The following is a 17,842-nucleotide window of genomic DNA, read 5'->3' on the forward strand; positions in this document are numbered from 1 at the left end:
GCTGCGAATTTTTCACATATGCCTTCAGAGAGATAAAGTAACGCATGTCTGCGCATTTGGGGGCCTGAAAATTATTTACCAGACAAAATTTAAACCGAAACCTAACTAAGGCCAGATATTCTTGAACTACATTATGTAGGAACTGTAACCAAAGTTCCGCCTCCGTAGTCTTGGCTGCATAGCCACGGAATTTAAAGCTGTCCACAAATACAGGGGTTTGCCCGAAGCGACGCTTGGGTCCGGGTGTTGTAGTAGTACCGTACGATGGATGATCGAACGGCAGCAGTCAGACGGGGTGATGTGAGGAGAAATGGGGACATCCAAGACACTGGATGATTTAGCGAGGACGTCCATAGCTGCATTTCCCCATACTCAAATATGTAAGGAGAGTCAGTGGAGGGATATTTTCATTCCGTTCTGCTGGGCGCAGATAAATCTGTGAGCGAAGAATATGATTCCTTATTGCGCAGTTCTGAGTTTGTGGATGTTCCGGAGAGCGGGGCGAGAGTTGGAAATGATGGGTATCGGTTTAGAATGGGTTGTTCTTCTACTTTATTGACAGCCGGATGGAAATCAACAAAGGAACAAACTACCCCAGAGGAACTGAAATATCTCGCAGCTCGTGACATGTACAGAAAACAGACTGGCCCAACCAGAGGTGCCGCCGTGTTCTTGCGGTCCACGCATTTGGCTGTATAGAGACAGCGTACGAGATAAAAAAAAAAAAAAAAGTGATCTACCTTCGCTGGACTGATGAGTCCTAAGAGCCCGAGTTGGAGAACAACAACTTGGAAGTAATCTGCTTCTGCAGCTGTTCTTCTGGCACGCATTCCCTCAATCCCACCCACAATAAAATTACCTTTTTCACAAAAAAAAATGCCAAACTTTCACCGGGAAGTGACCCCCAGTTTCGCCCACGGGCAAGTCTATACATGACAATTGTCTACTGCCGCACTCACCGTAGCCCTGTAGCTTCGATAAGACTGGAGGAGGCAACGAACGAAAGGCAGAACTGCTTAGACAGAGAAAAGGAAGTAATAGCGCACGCTGATGCAGCCGTTGCGTTGTCACGTGGCAAGGAGCTGTAGCAAGGTGGTCATGTGACGCGAAGACAGGAGTTTGCTTTAGAGAAGAAGGCGCGCTGTGGTGTGTGGCATTTGGCGAGACCAGGGCCGTGCAGATATCCTAAGAAAAGTGTCAGGTAGAGGCTAGAGTAATTGTTAAGGAGGGGGAGAGATCTCCCACGAGTTCATGATACAGGTGAGCCGTACTGTACATGAGTGTGAAGGGCGTATCTGAAGTCTAGGGACACGTACGTGCGTGCCGTAAGAGCTTTGCGGAAGTTAACGTCCTGATTTATTGGGAATTTAAGCATGTGGAGAGAGAGCGCTCATATTCCTGCATCCGCAAGGGTGGTCCCGGCGGTAGAGTATCTTGGTAGTACAAGGAAGGTTTTTACTGAATATTGGCGTGCGAGCTCCAACGTTTCGCCACCTTTGACGCGAGCGCCCTCAGCACCATCCTCTGTGGTGACGATGCTAAATACTTGGCGGGGTTACACCAAGGTCTGTTTACGCATGTCAGCTTCGCGGAAAGCTGCGTGAAAAGCTTTCGCTCCTGAAATAAAGCCAGCAAATGTTATTTTTCGAGAGGGCACCGAGTGCTGTACAGCTGCTCGCATCCAGGTGCCGGCATTTACATAATGCGAGCTTTCACACGACAGGCGTATATGATGCAAATTCATGACATAGTATGCAGTACATTAAGAAACGTTGCCCACATATCTGTCGCTTCCTTTTTTATGTCATAATCGTGGTCGATGACTTATATCCTTCTTATATCCCGTGTCATTTTTTCCTTTTCTCTCAGGCATGCTGAGCTTCAGCTTGTTGGGCATTCCGCTCACTGGTACTGATGTGTGCGGCTTCTTCCAAAACACCACGGAAGAGCTGTGTGCCCGCTGGTTCGAGCTAGGTGCTTTCTACCCCTTCTCCCGGAGCCACAACATGTTGGGCAGCGTGGTGAGTGCGCTGTAGTTCGTTTTCAGAGCTTCTTATATCTCCAGGTAATGCCTTTGTCAATTTTCGGCTTGCATTGTTTAGCTTTACTAAAAAAGACCGAATGGCATTTCCGGCTACGAGGAAGATACCTATAGAAAGGTTGACATTGCCATACCACAACCTTATCTATCGTACAAATTATCAGCATGAATTCGTTTCTTTCATGGTCACGAAAGTAGATCGAATCTTCACATCATTGCACAGATCGAATTCTCCAACGTAGGAATTAAAGCAAAAACAACGTTGAAATAGTACTCAGGGCAACAGCCAAACCCGCCTGCCGTAGAACCTAAACTTTCAACCGACATACTGTTAAATGATATTGCAGTTCTAAGTTGCTCAGGAGACGAATTTTAAAAGGGTGAATAATGACCTTGACAGGTAAAGTAGAATACTAGGTCTAAAATTAATATGCAGAGGATCAGCCTCGGAAGTGAGAGGCAACCGCTGTCGTGGAGTGGCGGGTGGCGGCTATTGTATGGTGCTCTTTGGTTGACACAGCCCTCCTGCTCTTCCAGCGACTCTCCGGCTCCGCTATGCCATGCTTTGCTCCCTTTCCTCGTTTATCGCGATGAGCGCATCATCATTCCATCTTCGTTCAGTTACGCTGTAACTTGTGTGGGGTTCGACTGCAAAGTTCCATTTTTCTGCTTAGGAGTACGCACAAGTGCTAAGGAGATTCATAGTCTCATTATTAGGTCTATTAAGTCTCCTAGTTTTTCTTTAGTCATTTTTTTTTATACTAACCCTGACTGCTTTTCTCTCTTTTTTGTGTATGTGTTGCTCTCATATAGGACCAAGATCCTTACAGCATGGGCCCCGCAGTGGTCGCTGTGGCGAAGAATGCGCTCGAAGCACGCTACACTCTTCTACCGTACCTGTACACTCTGTTCTACAGAAGTCACGTCTACGGAGAAACTGTGGCCAGGCCGCTATTTATGGAGTGGGTATTCCATGCGATGAATCTGAATTAGGTAAACTGGAAATAGGATTCAGTCCATGACTGCCGCATTTCTCGTTGCTCCTGGTAAAGCAGAAAGAGGGTTTGAAAGCACTGTTCAAGCTATCATATTTAGGAGGCCGGCCACTCAGAGCCCAAAGTCATCAAGGCCCGGGTCTTCGGGGTGAAAGGGCAGCCTCGGCAAGCTAGTCAGAACAGTGAGCTGTTATTGGTACATTATTGTAGCTGGAGGGCAACCTCGAAGGGGACGTACCTAAAACCTGCTGCCCTGGAGCAAGCTGGGTGGGACACAAGAGCGGCAACAGCGGCGAGAAGGCTGCCGCGGGGACAGCTCTTCGTTGGATGGTTCGTACTCATCGACAGATCAGTTGCTCTATTAGTGTGAGGGGCATATTCAAAGTCCTCTTTTAAACACCTGAGGCTGTATGAACTTCAATGTAGCAACACATAGCTTTTTATAGCAGTAGCCATATAGTGTACAGCAAAGGTATCGAAATGCCTCTAGAATGGTTTGTCTAATGTAGCTTTAGACGTAAGCGAATACAGTATGGTTATGAGGGAACGTTCAGAGTAATGGCTGTAAAATGTCTAATTTTGCATAGGGGCACAAGCGAGACTGCAGTAGCATCACCACGGCTCTTTTTATAAGCGCAGACTGTTGTTCTGAACGTAGAAGCTCGGCTTTTACGCTGCGCAGATTTCCCGATGACCCCAACACGTACGACATCGACGAGCAGTTCCTGTGGGGTTCCGGCCTCCTCTTCAACCCTGTCCTATACGAGGTAGGCCTATGTGGTTCAATATCAAAAGTAACGTGGCCGTGTCTAAGTTTCGAGCCTCACGGACAGGGGCTATACCTTCATTCTTGTGCTTGTTTAAGCGTGCATCCAGTTAGCTCCATTATTGATTTGCTGGAGTTCCCTACTGCTAGATTCCGCGTGAAACCCTCGGGCAAACTATACTGTAATTGCAGCAAGAGCCAGAAGGCTGAAATTTCTTGGCGGACAGTTTTACATTATTGCTGTTTCTTTGATCCAGTCGTGACACATCGCTAGGGAGGTACCGACGCCTTGTAAATTGGGCGAAAGCGCTACACAGGACAAAAGAAAACTAGGGAACACTTAAGCTCCACCTTTAAGGGTTTGACGCGACGACGTTATTGACTCCCGTTTGCCTGCTCCCGTTGCTGATCCTCATTCACATGTACTTTGCCTGCTCGTATATCACTTCTATTTTGCTTCTATTGGCCACTTCTAAGCAAGGTAATCAGTGGCCAGTTCTAAGCAAGGTTTCGAACCGGAACTGAACCGAGAACCGGAACCAAGACTTAATTTTCGTCCAGAACTAGAACCGAACCGGAATTTATTTCCGCCATCTTGGAACTGAACTCGAAACGGAACAAATTGGAGGAACCGTTCCGAACTGGTTTCGACGCACTTTTCTTTGGCAACTTACCTTCGTCATTTTTTTTTTTTTTATCGCTGCTTGTAAAGTGCTCTTTTCTCTTATTTTAAAAGCGCCACTGCACACCGCTAACATCACAACCATAGTGAAAAATCGTCCCTAGCAGAAAAATTACAAGAACAAGGGAAAATATATTGTCATATGCATAGCATCAATATTCGGTGTCAGGCTATCGTTTCATCTTGAACACGGGTGGCTGCAGGACTGCACAATGGCGCCGCTCATGGAGAAAGTTGCCCCATCCTAGACCCTTCGAACTCAGTGAAATAATAGCATATAATTCGCCAGTTGAGTTAGATATTTAGATAAATAAATATATAACTATGTACAATCCAAAGACGAAATGCCGATTCTGTTAAAAAAAAAATGTCACGCAAATCATTTTATTTCCTACCGTTCGATGGCATCGCAATGAGTCACATGGCACGCGCGTGGCAGCCGTATGCAATGCGCCACCAGCAGATGCAATTTGGTTGACCGAGACTTCAGAATGATAAGCCGACGTTGATGGTGCCGTGTGTTTCACCTCCACAGAAACGTGAAATGCAGAGAGATCCGCGTGCTGTGCTATATATAGTACATATATGATATATAAATCGTTAGTCTTAGGGTGTGTGTTTTATTTGACCTTGTGTGATTGCAAAATTCTTTAGTGGGAGCCGTACTAAGCATTGCTGTAAGTAAGTACATGTGGTAGCAGAGGTTCCGCTCCAAAATAAAGTTTATGTGAAATTTTGTGTGCTTGAAAAGCGCAACAGGAAACATTGTTTTCTTTTTACCTTCTAAATTTCTTTCGGCGTGTGAAAGCTTGATTTTGTTATATGCCAATGAAAATAATCGTTATTCTTCCCTCACCTGCTCTAATCGTCGGTGACCCCTTACAAACATCTTGCTGAGGTCAGTGCAAACAGGTGGAGTTCGTCACATCTCACGACAAAAACAATAGACGGACTACTATATGAATTTTCAACTTTCATTATATACTGGAACAGGAATGTGGATTACGTGGTGACGTGAATTACAGGCATGCAGGTGATAAGGATTGTTACCCAAGTGTTCAGCTGCCAACTCCGTGGCTGTCAGAGGATGGATGTCAGAGGTGAAAGTGACATAGGAATCAAACCCGGAACCGTGAATTCCAATTCAAACGCGCACCCTTAGGCAGCGCAGGGACGTTCGTATGACTTGGGGAAAACGGAGCTTTACGTCGATGTCGGGTGGTCTTTGACATAATGAGGCAAACTACGACTACACGCTAGGTATGTGTGAAATGGCGTTTAAGATATGCACAGTGTCCCAGCTAACTTTAGCCGAGGGATAAAAAATAAAACATTTGACATGGGCTAAGGAAACCACTTGCATGCAGATGGCAACCGTCTGGCGCACGACGGGCAATTTTATTTTGCAATTTACTAATTGTTAAGATAATTTTTTTCTGATTTAGTAAAGATTGTTTTTTGATCATGAATATGATATGAGAAACCTTTCTGAAACTGCCATTCCAATTATTTGCGATAAAGAAAGCCTCGCGTGTACCTTTTTCCGAGCTCTAAAGAAACTCCGCGAAACTACAAAAACTGCCATGTGGCTAGCGCATTCGCGCGCCACAATTGTGGTGCTCCCAATCGTGGTTTGAGTGAACTAAATTATCTGCGGCCTTGAGTCGACGGCCCAGTTCGAGCGGTAGAATCATATGTTGGCAATGGTTGCAGCGAGCACGGTGAGCTCGCTGCAACTTACACCGTGCACATGCGCCGACTGGCTGCTGCGGACGAAGAAACCATCCCCAACATATCGGCCTGCCGCTGCAAAGGGGCCGTGAAGCCAGTGCCGGAGCTGATCTTGTTCACTTAAACTACGATTTAGAGCAGCACAATCGTGGCGCGCGAATGTGCCACTCACGTGATTTTTTTCGTATTTCATGGAGATTCTTTGGAAATCGGGAAAAAGACACACATGGGGGGTTTTTTATAACAAATAAATAAAAAAGGGGTTCTGAAGGAGGTGCTCTCCGACTTAGCAAAAGTCAATGTTTGGTAATTTATAAAATCTATTTCAATTACTCATTAATTATTTGCAAAACAAAAAATGCCTATAGTGCTCAAGGTGCCTAGTAGCTCTATACTACTTGGCTAAAGTTAGCCTTACCCTTAGCTAAAGTTAGCTTGTACACCCTGTATAATACTGGCAGAAATTCAGGTAGTGTTATGGTTTAGTATAAGGGTATGCTTGAAAGAAAACGTAAATCGGAAAGGGGGCCGCAGACGGGAGCCATTAAAGTGGTTACAACCTTAAACGCAAAGTTTAAAGAATACAAAAATAATCAGCATTGTTGTGTGCTTGCGGATAGACAAAAGCGCCCGCGTCGCCTAAGCGCCGCTTGAGGCGGGCTCCTCCAAACACGGCGGCGGCGCCTGTAGCCGTCATGAAAGCGCCTCCTTTGTAATATTCAAGAACTGAGAAATTAACTAATTATTGGCAGTTAAAGGATGGTTTTGAGGGACAATACGGAGTAAGATCAAACTGCACATATATGTGCAAACATGTCTCTCAAATTATTTCCCACAACATTTTGTAGAACAAAAATACCTGGAAAATTGTGCTCAGATTCCGCATTACCGAGTGTGGCAGTCGTCGGCCATGTTTTAAAATGTAAGGGCTCAATAACATGGGCTGAACGTCGCTTCCGCCCTTCCTCCATAGGAATAGAGGAAACTGGCGTCTGAACCACGGTTTTGTCATCCCTATGATTTCGCCATAATCATGTCATAATGCCATAATTATTATGCTGTTATTGAAAACAAACGCCCTTTCTCCTCCTGAATCAGAACGAGACCAGCGTGCGGGCCTACATTCCTCGGGGAGTGTGGTACGACATGAATGCGGACGGAAGCGTATACAGAGAGCCGGAAGGAAGCTACGGTCGACTTTCGGCACCTCAGCGAGACATCCGAGTGCTCGTGAGAGGGGGCTCAATAATTCCTTGCCAAGTTCCCGGCCAGACAACTGAAATCAGGTGAGAGCGCCTTGCGCAGTTATTGCAGCGCGCGCTTTACACACGGTGCCTCCTAGGGCTAATTCACAGCGTATAGAACTCAAATCCCGGTCACGTAATTTTTTTGTAGGGATAACCATTTCGAAGCCACGTGGTCTGTCACACATGATCACGTAACCGACCAGGTGCATGGCCACGCATGAGTTGCCATCGTTGTGGCAGTCCACGTTGCTATAAAGTAGTAGGTCTTAGATTTAGCAACAGACTGGGTGCAGCACGGCGAGAGGGTGAGCTGAATTTAGCGTTTCATATAACAGAGCGTAAATTCTTGACATTTTGTTTTAAATCGCAGTTTATATTTCCTAACTTCTTAACCTGACAAAAAATGATGGTGAGTTGAACTCGTCGTTGGTGGAGACTACATGTACCTCAATTGTTCCATGTGTAAAGCATTCAATTCCTCGTTTGCTTTTGTATAGCGCAAACATGATAATTCGCGCAATATAAAGCAGGCGCAATTAGGAATCTCTAATTAACTGCTTCCAATCGTCTCGCAATGACGACACCACGATACGACAGCGTATTGAAAAAATTATTTAAGTCGCCTGCTGCGCACTATATTTCGGATTACGACTTTATGTTGTGAGTATATAAGATGTGCGTATAGGCTCCTACGAGGCCAAGGATGTGGCTGGTGGTATGTGGAATATGGGGCTTAACATCCTGCACCTACGCATGAAGGCTCGCCGTTGTAGAGGACTCGCGGCTAATTTTGGCCACCCGGCGTTCTCTGACGAGCTCTGTCATCCCGCTGTGCCCGGGAATTTTAGTGCGTTAGCATCAATACCTCCACATCCGAATGTCGCTGATGCTTGATTGTTTGTCCGGGTTTCTCTTCGAATATTCTTTTGGCCGGTGCTAGTCGGAAGGGGACATGACCGTAATGACAGCCGTATGACCGCCTGATGACGGTCTACTTTTCTGTAGCTCTGACGCGTATGAAAAAATCTCCGTAGAATATGTCAGAATTTTTTGTTGTTCTGTGGTACTTTCCAGTGGTACACTTCCGCGTAGTACTTTTCTGTTGTAACAGCAGAAAACTCTGATGTACTACAGAAATTCCGGTTGTCACAACAGGGTAACTGTCAAAAACTGCACAGAAATTCTGTCGTCTGAAAAGAAAATTTTTTGTATTTCTTTTCTACTCGGATATATGGCAGCAGCTGCCAACATGGGCAGCACATTTTAGATGGGAATCGAATCCACTGGGACCCTTTGATCAACCACGCTACTCCTATAGGCCACGCTGGCCCTTTCGCACAGCATGGTTAACGCGGGGATTTCTATCTACGCCAGATGGTCCTGCATATAATATGGAATATTGCGAATTCATGTTATTAAATATGTGTGACCTACACACCGAAACTGAAGTTGACAGCGAAGTACTAGTGGACCTTTGCGTGTTGGGAGGAGGGGGGAGGTGATGGCAAGGGGATCAACTTGGCCTCCAATGATGCCGTGCCGTTTCAAAAAATGAAAAGCGCTAAAACATGCTGCGAGAAAAAGCCATTATGTCCTGCTAACTGCGAAAATCTTCTGTTTTTGCGTCTCTATTTCACGCTTTTCTTTTCCCTATTTTTTAAAACCTATCCGTTCAAGCCGGAGGAATCCACTGCTGCTCGTCGTTGCACCGGACGAGAAAGGAACGGCTCGAGGCGAGCTGTTTTGGGACGACGGAGATTCTATTGGTACGTGAAGAGTATGGCAACTGACTTCTTCTGACGAGTGTTTGCCAGAATGACTATTACATATTGCACCCACACATGTTCCTTCCGCCTTTATTCTACACTTATAATGTGCCGGAATATTAAGCATACCATTGAAAAATTGGCTGTGTAAGAAAATCTTCTCTGATCCCAGTTGATCATAAGAAAACAGAAGAAAACGTGCCGTCGATGTCCGCTGTCTGCACACTGTCATGATAGATTTGGACATCAATGGGCTCTATCAAGTTGTGCAAAAGGTTATACTTTGCATTTCGCAACGCAACACGATCATTATTGAAATGAATGGTAAATCAGTTTCCCGTGTGGGATCCAAGCTATTCTTGTCTTTTTGTCGCGTGATTAACTCTCCCAAAAGATAGACGCATGCCCAGCTTTTCCGAACATCCAGCAACTATATAGTGCCATCTGTTGGCCGCCGTTTGTCAACGACGCGTATTTCCTTCAGGATATTATAAGCGTGATATTTAGGTAAAACTAGAAAGTCCCTACATATTAGCAATTGGTGAGGTGGTAACCATTTCTCAATTGTCCTCTGAGCTCGCAAATCTGACCTGTATATAAGATGCTTCTTGCGCTCGCGCTCGCAGCAACTACTTATGAAAGTAGTAATAATTCAGGATGTGTCGAAAATTGAAAATTCCCGGTGTAGCTTATGGGGGTTTTCATTCTCGTAAGAAGAGAGAATGCGCCACGGGGGGACTAGACGCTACGGTCGCCTTCTAGCCCCGACGTGCCAGCCCTAGCAGACAGAGCTGTGACCCCCAACCCGCGGTGCGAGAAATCGCCACTGCGGCGGGTTCGGGCCAGAGGGGACAAACACCGAGTTGCGTACTCGAACAAGAGTTTATTGCACTGCTCGAGTACACGGCAAGAGAATAGCAATTAAGAACAACCGCCGTGTAGCGAGCGAAAGCCGCGTACGGGGGTGCAATAACAACCACCTAATGGGGAAGCGCGCCAAGGAGGTGAGAGGAGGAGTCTTCTCACCTGACACAGCTTCTCGCTCACATCCCGTTGCGGTAAGAGCCTACGGTCAGCGGGCGATTCTCGGTGACGGCGGTGGTCTCCTCGGCGGAAATCATGAACCGCGCGCTGCGCGCCCATTCGCCGAAGAACCCCAAGCGAGTTGCTACAGTCGCGCTCCTCGACACGGAACGGGAGAGGAGGTCTCCCGGTTACGCCGGCAGGAAAGAGGGAAGCCCGCGGCAGCGTCGCCGCAGTCCCGGGAGGCGGCGGGGGGTGGCCAGCGTGCCCTCTCCTCCGCCAACCTCTCTGCCAGCGCGCGTAATCACGCGTGTTAATTACGCGCGGGCGTTATAATGGAGGAAGGGGATTGTGAATCCCCACATCCCCCCCTCCTTAAAACCGCCGTACGGCTAAAAGTAGTCACGTTCACCGAGGGATATATCGAGGGGGCCGGCTAAACGCCGTTTAACTTTTAAACACAAAGAAAACCGTTTAAACCCAAAGAAAAGTGGCAATATACAAAAAGTTGCAGACAGCTCACAGCCACGGGTATCGGAGGGGGAGGCAAGGCCGACGACCACACGAGACGACCTTGGAGCCGGGGGCACACGTGCGGCGGCCGCAGGTCCCGCTTCTTCACCGTCACTCGGCCAGGCTTGGAAGTGTCGATGGCTGCAGGCCTGCTACTGCATTCATCGTCGGTCAGCCAGGGCAGCCTGCCGGGGAACGGTTAGGTTGGTTGGTTGGTTGGTTTGTGGGGTTTAACGTCCCAAAGCGACTCAGGCTATGAGAGACGCCGTAGTGGAGGACTCCGGAAATTTCGACCACCTGGGGTTCTTTAACGTGCACTGACATCGCACAGCACTCGGGCGCCTTGCTTTTCGCCTCCATCGAAAAGCGGCCGCCGAGGCCGGGATTCGATCCCGCATCCTTGGGAACAGTAGTCGAGCGCCGTACACTCTTAGAAAAAGGTTTAGTAAGAAGCTAGTAAATGCAGCAGTTACTAACTTCGAATAGGTTTTACTACCTTTTTACTAACCTTGAACTAACTCGCAACTTTTTTAGGTAGTAACGGCTCCCATTACTAACAAGTGAGTTTCTGTTAGTGGTTTTGACGAGTTAAGTGCTAGAATCCCTGGGCAACTTTACCATAGTATCTTGCTAGCGTAACTTTACCAATATTTTCAGAAATTCATGCTTTGGCTGTTCTTGCGAGTCATACATTAAAACTTATTCCAGAATTAACGAGATACATTACTTTCAATCATTTAATGGCGTTCGTTTTATTTTTTTTAAGTCTAGTTTTTGTGCACTCTTCAAGCTAAAGAAAAAACATTACAGAATTTGAATTTTCTTGCCCCATGCGAGCTCCTGACAGCGTAATGCGGTGACGAAAAAAGTCAGAACGACACTTAGCTCTTTCAGGAAAAGCCTGCAATATAGTGAACTGGGATGCTTTGTGGGAACGACCTGCAGTCAGTCACGGACAAACGCTCAAGTGCGGATGGCGTCATTTTAGAAGCAACACTTTTTTTAACAAAATTGAAAATAATTTGTATTCACGTTGCATAGCACAAGGTTTTTGCGTCTACTGCTGTTGTTTTGTTCATCTTAACATTGTGCTTTCCACCAGTGCAACAGAAATGCACAACGGCCAGAAATCAATACCATTCCACCTCGCATGTAGTTGCCTGCAAACAACATTTATTCCATTTTCTCTACGTATGGTCCAAGCATCAACATCCTGTAAACACACACACACACAAACACACACACACACACGCGCGCGCGCGCACGCACGCACGCACACACATGCACGCACACGCACACACGCACGCACGCACGCGCGCACGCACACACGCACACACAGACACACACGCACACACACACACGCACACACACACACAAAAAAGAAAAAAAGGTGCCGGGAGGAATGCGCGTGGGCTGGACGGCTGGCAGGGGCTGTACCGTCGACATTTGATCCAGGCATCCAAACGTGCCGGCGCTGCAGGTGGCCGAAGTTCGGCGGACGGTAGACGCCGAAATATGAAACGGTTTCACGCGCGGCTATAAAAAGAACAGTGGGGCGATGGCTAATACTCGGGCATATTCTTCTCACACTTTACGCATGCTTTCCGCTGTGCGAAACTGCGCGCTGTGGACGGGAGCGTCATCGTTGTGCTGCTGGAATATTGGTTGTCGAGTCTCACACTTTCGTAAATGTCTGCGTGTCCTGGTCCACATATCAAAGTTCATGAGCACCATCGGAAAGTCCACACATCAAGCACCACGTAAATGTTGCTCTTGCAGACATCGACTCCAGGATCCCATCGTTTTTGACAGCAGCGCCGCCGCTCGTTTGCCGCGCATTGGGCCAGCATTGACTTGTCAGACTGGCTTATTTTCATTCGTTCTGCTTCGACTCGTGTTCGCCGTCTGCCACCGATACTGATTTTGGCGGGAAGAGTGACGCCGAAGCGCTGTGTTCGTCGCCCATGTCTAGTGATTTGGAAAGACCGAAAGAGTTATTCAAGCCAGCGGGCAGCATCGGCAGGAAGATCTGATAAATGCTTTGCTGGATGGCGATTTAGGGATGGTGCAGAAAACGTGCGCTTCGAGGTAAGTTGCCCGTTTTCACCTTCACTGTTTGGAATGCAAAGACCTGTGTATTGCAAAAGTAATTATTTATCGCCATTGTTAATAAATTGTGGCCGAGTGTTTCCTGATCCTGACAAGAAGTAAATGCCGTTGAAATAATACCACCTCTGTTGAAGTGAAATTGAACAGAGTAAGCTGTAGTGCCATTTGCTACAAACATTAAGCTCAACGAAAACGACATGTTTTAAGAGGACAGTGGCACATGTTCTGTTGTCGCCTTTCTTTGTCCCGTGAACATGCTGTTTTTGTTGAGCATAAACGCCGCTGAAAGTAAAACGAACCTACCACAGTAAAAACTATGCCTCGTGCGAAGGAAGCAATGTGTCCTTTTTTTTATTTTTTGGAATAAGGTTTGCACAAGTCTAACTAAATCATGTTTTTTCGCACGTGATTACATCGCAGTTCCATCGTGTTTTTGTAGTAATTTGTAGGTTTGTAGTAAACCCAAATCTTGTGGACATTGTTGTTATTTGTTGGCACCCGCAGTCCTAGAAGTTTTTGTAGCAAACTGTAGGTTTGTAGTAAATTCAAACTTTTGCTGACATTTTTGTTATTTGTCGGGAACATATAACTTGGTCACAAACTTACTTCAAGACCGTATAAGCTGAGTTTTTCTGCTTTGTTTTGCGTATAGTTATTGGATCCTAGTGCATCTGCTCGAGCTACGCGGGTATTTAGAAATATGTTTCTGTAATCTGTACGCAGTCCAAAAAATTCCTACAGCCTTGTCACAAACTGGAAATGATTTAGTCAAGTGAAACCAATTGCTGGGCTAGTTTGTGCATTTCACAGAAAAGGAAAGATTCACAGCGCTAGCAAGTACGCACTAATAGACACACAAAGAATAGACGCCGACTCCAACTTTCTTTTTTTATTTTCAAAACGACAGCAAAATGAAACGTATGTATTTTTGTTTTGTTTTTTTTTAAGAAGTTTGGAGTCAGCGCCTGTCCTGTGTGTGTCTATTTGTGAGTATGTATTTTTTAGCGCTGTGAACCTTCCCTTTTCTGGAAATGATTGCATAAAATATCCATCCCAAAATTTATATCTGTGTGTTTATATCTATCTTTTTGGGAGAAGCTTTGTTTTGGTGAAAGGCACTTACTAGCTTAGCATCTGGTGTTACTTGACTAAATAATGTCCAGTTTGCGACAAGGTTGTAGGAAGTTTTTGAACTGCATACAGATCTTTTCTTTTTTTTTTTAAGACGTTTCATTTTGGTGTCCTTTCGAAACAGAAGATGGAGTCAGCGCCTTTCTTATGTGTGTGTATTTGTGAGTGTCTATTTGTTAGCGCTGTGAATCTCCCCTTCTCTGGAAATTATTCTATAAAATATCCATCCCAAAATGTATATCTGCGAATCTATATTTATTGTTTTTTAATTTCATTTTGTGAAATGAACCAACTAGCGTAGCAATTGTTTTTACATGACTAAATCATTTCCAGTTCACGTCAAGGTGTAGCAATTTTTTGAACTGCATATAAAATGCTTTTTTTTTTTAAAGAAGTTTCATTGTGGTGTTTCGAAAAAAAAAAGATATTCAGTGCCTGTCCTATGTATGTGTATTTGTCAGCGCTGAAAATCTGTTGTTTTCTGGAAATGATTGTATAAAATACCCATCCCAAAAATATTTATCTGTGTGTGGTATCATAATTCTATGAATGTTGTTTTGTGTTCAGCAAAAACAAAACAGCCTGTAAATCTGAAAACACAGGAATATATGAAATAAAGGTAATATTTTTCAGTGGAATTTAGGCGTGTTCAATAAACTGCGCACTTCATTATTTGAGAGAAACAAAAAATGAATTTCATAAGTTCTAAGTCTTTATTGCTCCCTTTTATTGTCATTGAAGAAGTGATTTTAATATATGTGAATTGTGTAATACTTGCAGATCACTTTGCTACTGAATGGTGGAACTTTTGCCTCTGCATGGTTGTGAAAGAATTGAAAGCCACATTTCCGGGTGAGGCCAGTAAGTATAAATTTGTTATAAATAAATTTATGAAGTTCTAATTTCATTACTTTCAATGTTCCAATTTAGGTCACCTACCCAGCTTTTCAGCTCGTCCGGATGAACCCTGATGACGCTGACGCAATATATGCTGGGTTTGAAGATATCAAGATCGAATGTTGGACGTCATCGTGGGAATCACGCATGCCATTGAGAGCTACTGGATATTAAATGTCAAGCATTCAACGCGCAACGAAAACGTTTGCGCAGTGCTAGAGCATTTATGCAGCCTAAGAAGCTCATCGCCACTATGCCCATTAGCTCTCAGGGCGATTTCTGCCATTAAAAAGGGCATAGCCACACTGTCTTTAAATACGAATAAAGTTAGTATTTGTTGTCCCGAAATTTTGTCGTCATCATTGCTTGAAGACTGGTGCGAACAAGGTAAAATTAGTTAGCATCTTGTTTGTAGATCAGCTCAATGTTGCACCGAACTTGAAGCCAATTACAATTCACCCCATATTACGAATAATACAATTATTTTTATTTACCAAATCTTTATTACGGTATTCAATATTTTCAGAAATAATTTACCTATCGATGCATATATTGGCTCCATACAGGTAGCAACTGATACCAGGTTTCTGCCGCAGTAAGCACTAGTACCTATGTAGTGAGAACCTCTAGGCCAGGTAGTATTTTATACTAAAGAAAACGTTGCACATTATACTACCTTTTCAATGGTAACCCATAATAAGAACTAGGTATATGTTGTAATAAGCACTACGTCCTATGTAGTAAGAATCTCTAGGTGCGGTAGTAGTGCGTACTACCTAGAAGGTAGTATATTCCACTACCCATCAATGGCAAACTATAATGCACGAAGGTGTTGGTGTTCACTAACCTACTACTAACTGCCGCTAGTACTGTTCACTACCTTCCTGAGATAGTAAATTTCACTAGCTGTATTTTTACTACCTCGAGTTACTAAGAAGGTAGTGATCTATGTGACAAGTAAAAGGTTAGTAGTAACGTAGTGAATTCACCAACCTTTTTTTTAAGAGTGTAACCACTGCGCCACCCCGGCGGGGTGGCGCAGTGGTTACGGAACGGTTAGGAACTGCGTCTTCGCGTTGCGTAGCATGCTGCAGGCCCCCCTCAGCGGGTCGTCCGCTCGCTCCCGGTCGGCCTCTTTTCCCTCCGTCGTTGACGCCGCCGATGGCGAGGGCAGCGGGGCGCCAAGCTGCTCCTGCTGGTGAAGCCACGGCCGCGAGCACCGAACGGCGCCGAGGCGGGCTCTTTGCTGCAGCTTTCGTCGTGCTGGACGCAGGGGCCTGTTCCACGAACTCCGGCTGGCTCGCTCCGTAGCCGACCGGAAACCGTTTGTCTTGGCCCGGTTGACGGTGACAGCAGGCTCTGGCTACGGGAACGCCACTCCTTGGACGGCCTGCTCCTCGATGCTGCAACGGTCGTCGTGGCCTCCGCCGGCTCCCCTCCTTGCTGGCTGCAATGCTGTCTTTTCCCTAGTTACATTTTTTTTTCTTTTTTCAAATCTACCCCCGCTCGATCTTTTCCAAGAGAAAGCGCGTGCTTGCTCTGGAAGTAAAATGCGCTGAATATTAACAGAGCGTCCCATCCATATTCAGCACAAGAAATTACTCCCTGCGCATTGGTCAGAGTACGTCTGCCGTGGGCGCAAGTCGTAACGAGGCGCGATGCTCGAAATCCCAAGCCTTGCCTCTCGCTGCAGCTGCCTGCTGGTGGGGGAGTGCGTCCTCCTCGGGCCACGCAGCGGGGCTCGGATTGCGGTGCGCTTTGTGAAAGTCTAGCTCCGCCATCTTTGCTTGCAGCTCTGTCGCGCGTCGGCGTGTGCCCAACGCAGCAACCGTGGCGTTGTTGCGAACTTATAGAGCAAGTTTTACCCATTCGACAACGTCACCATGCACATCACTAGGCAGCGAAATGACACAACTTGAAGAAAAGTCTTAGGGCCGTTCGCATGCTCAGCGATGCACATGTGCGATATAGCTCGTCTCAGCGTGACCAACCTCGAAGGACTCAGTGTATCCTTCGCGTGGGGAAAGGATTGCGCAAGGTGCTGTAGTACTGACGGCAGGGATCCAACGCGCTCACAGCAATACAAGCTGTGTAGCGCCCGCACAGGCAGCAATACCAGCGTGCCCTTATGTGCGCCGCGGCCGCGCCGCTCGGCTCCCAGAGCCCGTCGAACACTGGTCGACAAAATAAAATAAAAAACAGGATCCTACCGCTTTCCTCATAAAGCTCCCTTAAGGCTGACTAGGCTCCCCACTGCTCTGATGGAATTAAAACGGTCAGCACTTAAACTCAGAGAAGCCGGGTAGGCCGGCCCTTCTCTGAGGCTGCGAGCCATCGCGACGAACTGGCTAACGGGCGCGGCAGAAAGGATAGTAATAACACTTCTCATGCCTTCAACGTGCGCGTGCAAAAGTACATACGCTACAACGTTTCCAGTTCTCCCGTAGAGCATGGTAAGTCAAAACACTACGAGAGAATGCCCGTCACACCAGCGTCCGCGCGTCACCCTGCTACAGAGCGGTGGAGTCGTGTGAGATGACATCCTGCCCTCGCAGAAAATTACAAGATCACAGTGGCTAGCGTCAGCTCCTGATCTCTCGCAATAATAACAGTTAAGGTGGTTTTGCTTGCTTGCCGTTGTGCAATCACCACTGCAGTATTAGAAGATACTGAAAAGTCAGTCCTGCTCACTGCCATGGCTAGTCTATGTGTGGCGTCGTACACACACAGACACTCGATTTGTCACACCTCTGGCCCCACGTTCGGGCGCCAAAATATGGGGGTGTTACTCCCGCAAGAATGCGCCACGAGGGGACTAGACGCTACAGTCGCCTTCTAGCCCCGACGTGCCAGCCCTAGCAGACAGAGCTGTGACCCCCAACCCGCGGTGCGAGAAATCGCCACTGCGGCGGGTTCGGGCCAGAGGGGACAAACACCGAGT

General features: G+C 46.4%; 1 protein-coding gene across 1 annotated transcript in view; it reads left to right on the plus strand.

Annotated features, from left to right (window-relative positions):
- The window catches only part of LOC146191196 (lysosomal alpha-glucosidase-like), a 44,841-nt gene that overhangs the window by 22,105 nt on the left and 4,894 nt on the right, over positions 1–17,842 (plus strand). The window contains exons 13-17 of the mRNA XM_084601683.1: positions 1,870–2,021; positions 2,855–3,003; positions 3,719–3,803; positions 7,314–7,501; positions 9,140–9,228. Of these exons, the coding sequence (XP_084457809.1) occupies positions 1,870–2,021; positions 2,855–3,003; positions 3,719–3,803; positions 7,314–7,501; positions 9,140–9,228 (663 nt within the window). The remainder of the gene's footprint in view (positions 1–1,869; positions 2,022–2,854; positions 3,004–3,718; positions 3,804–7,313; positions 7,502–9,139; positions 9,229–17,842) is intronic.

This window comes from Amblyomma maculatum, chromosome 4, assembly GCF_055883805.1.
Source record: "Amblyomma maculatum isolate TAMU_Amacu chromosome 4, ASM5588380v1, whole genome shotgun sequence".
Lineage (NCBI taxonomy): Eukaryota > Metazoa > Arthropoda > Arachnida > Ixodida > Ixodidae > Amblyomma > Amblyomma maculatum.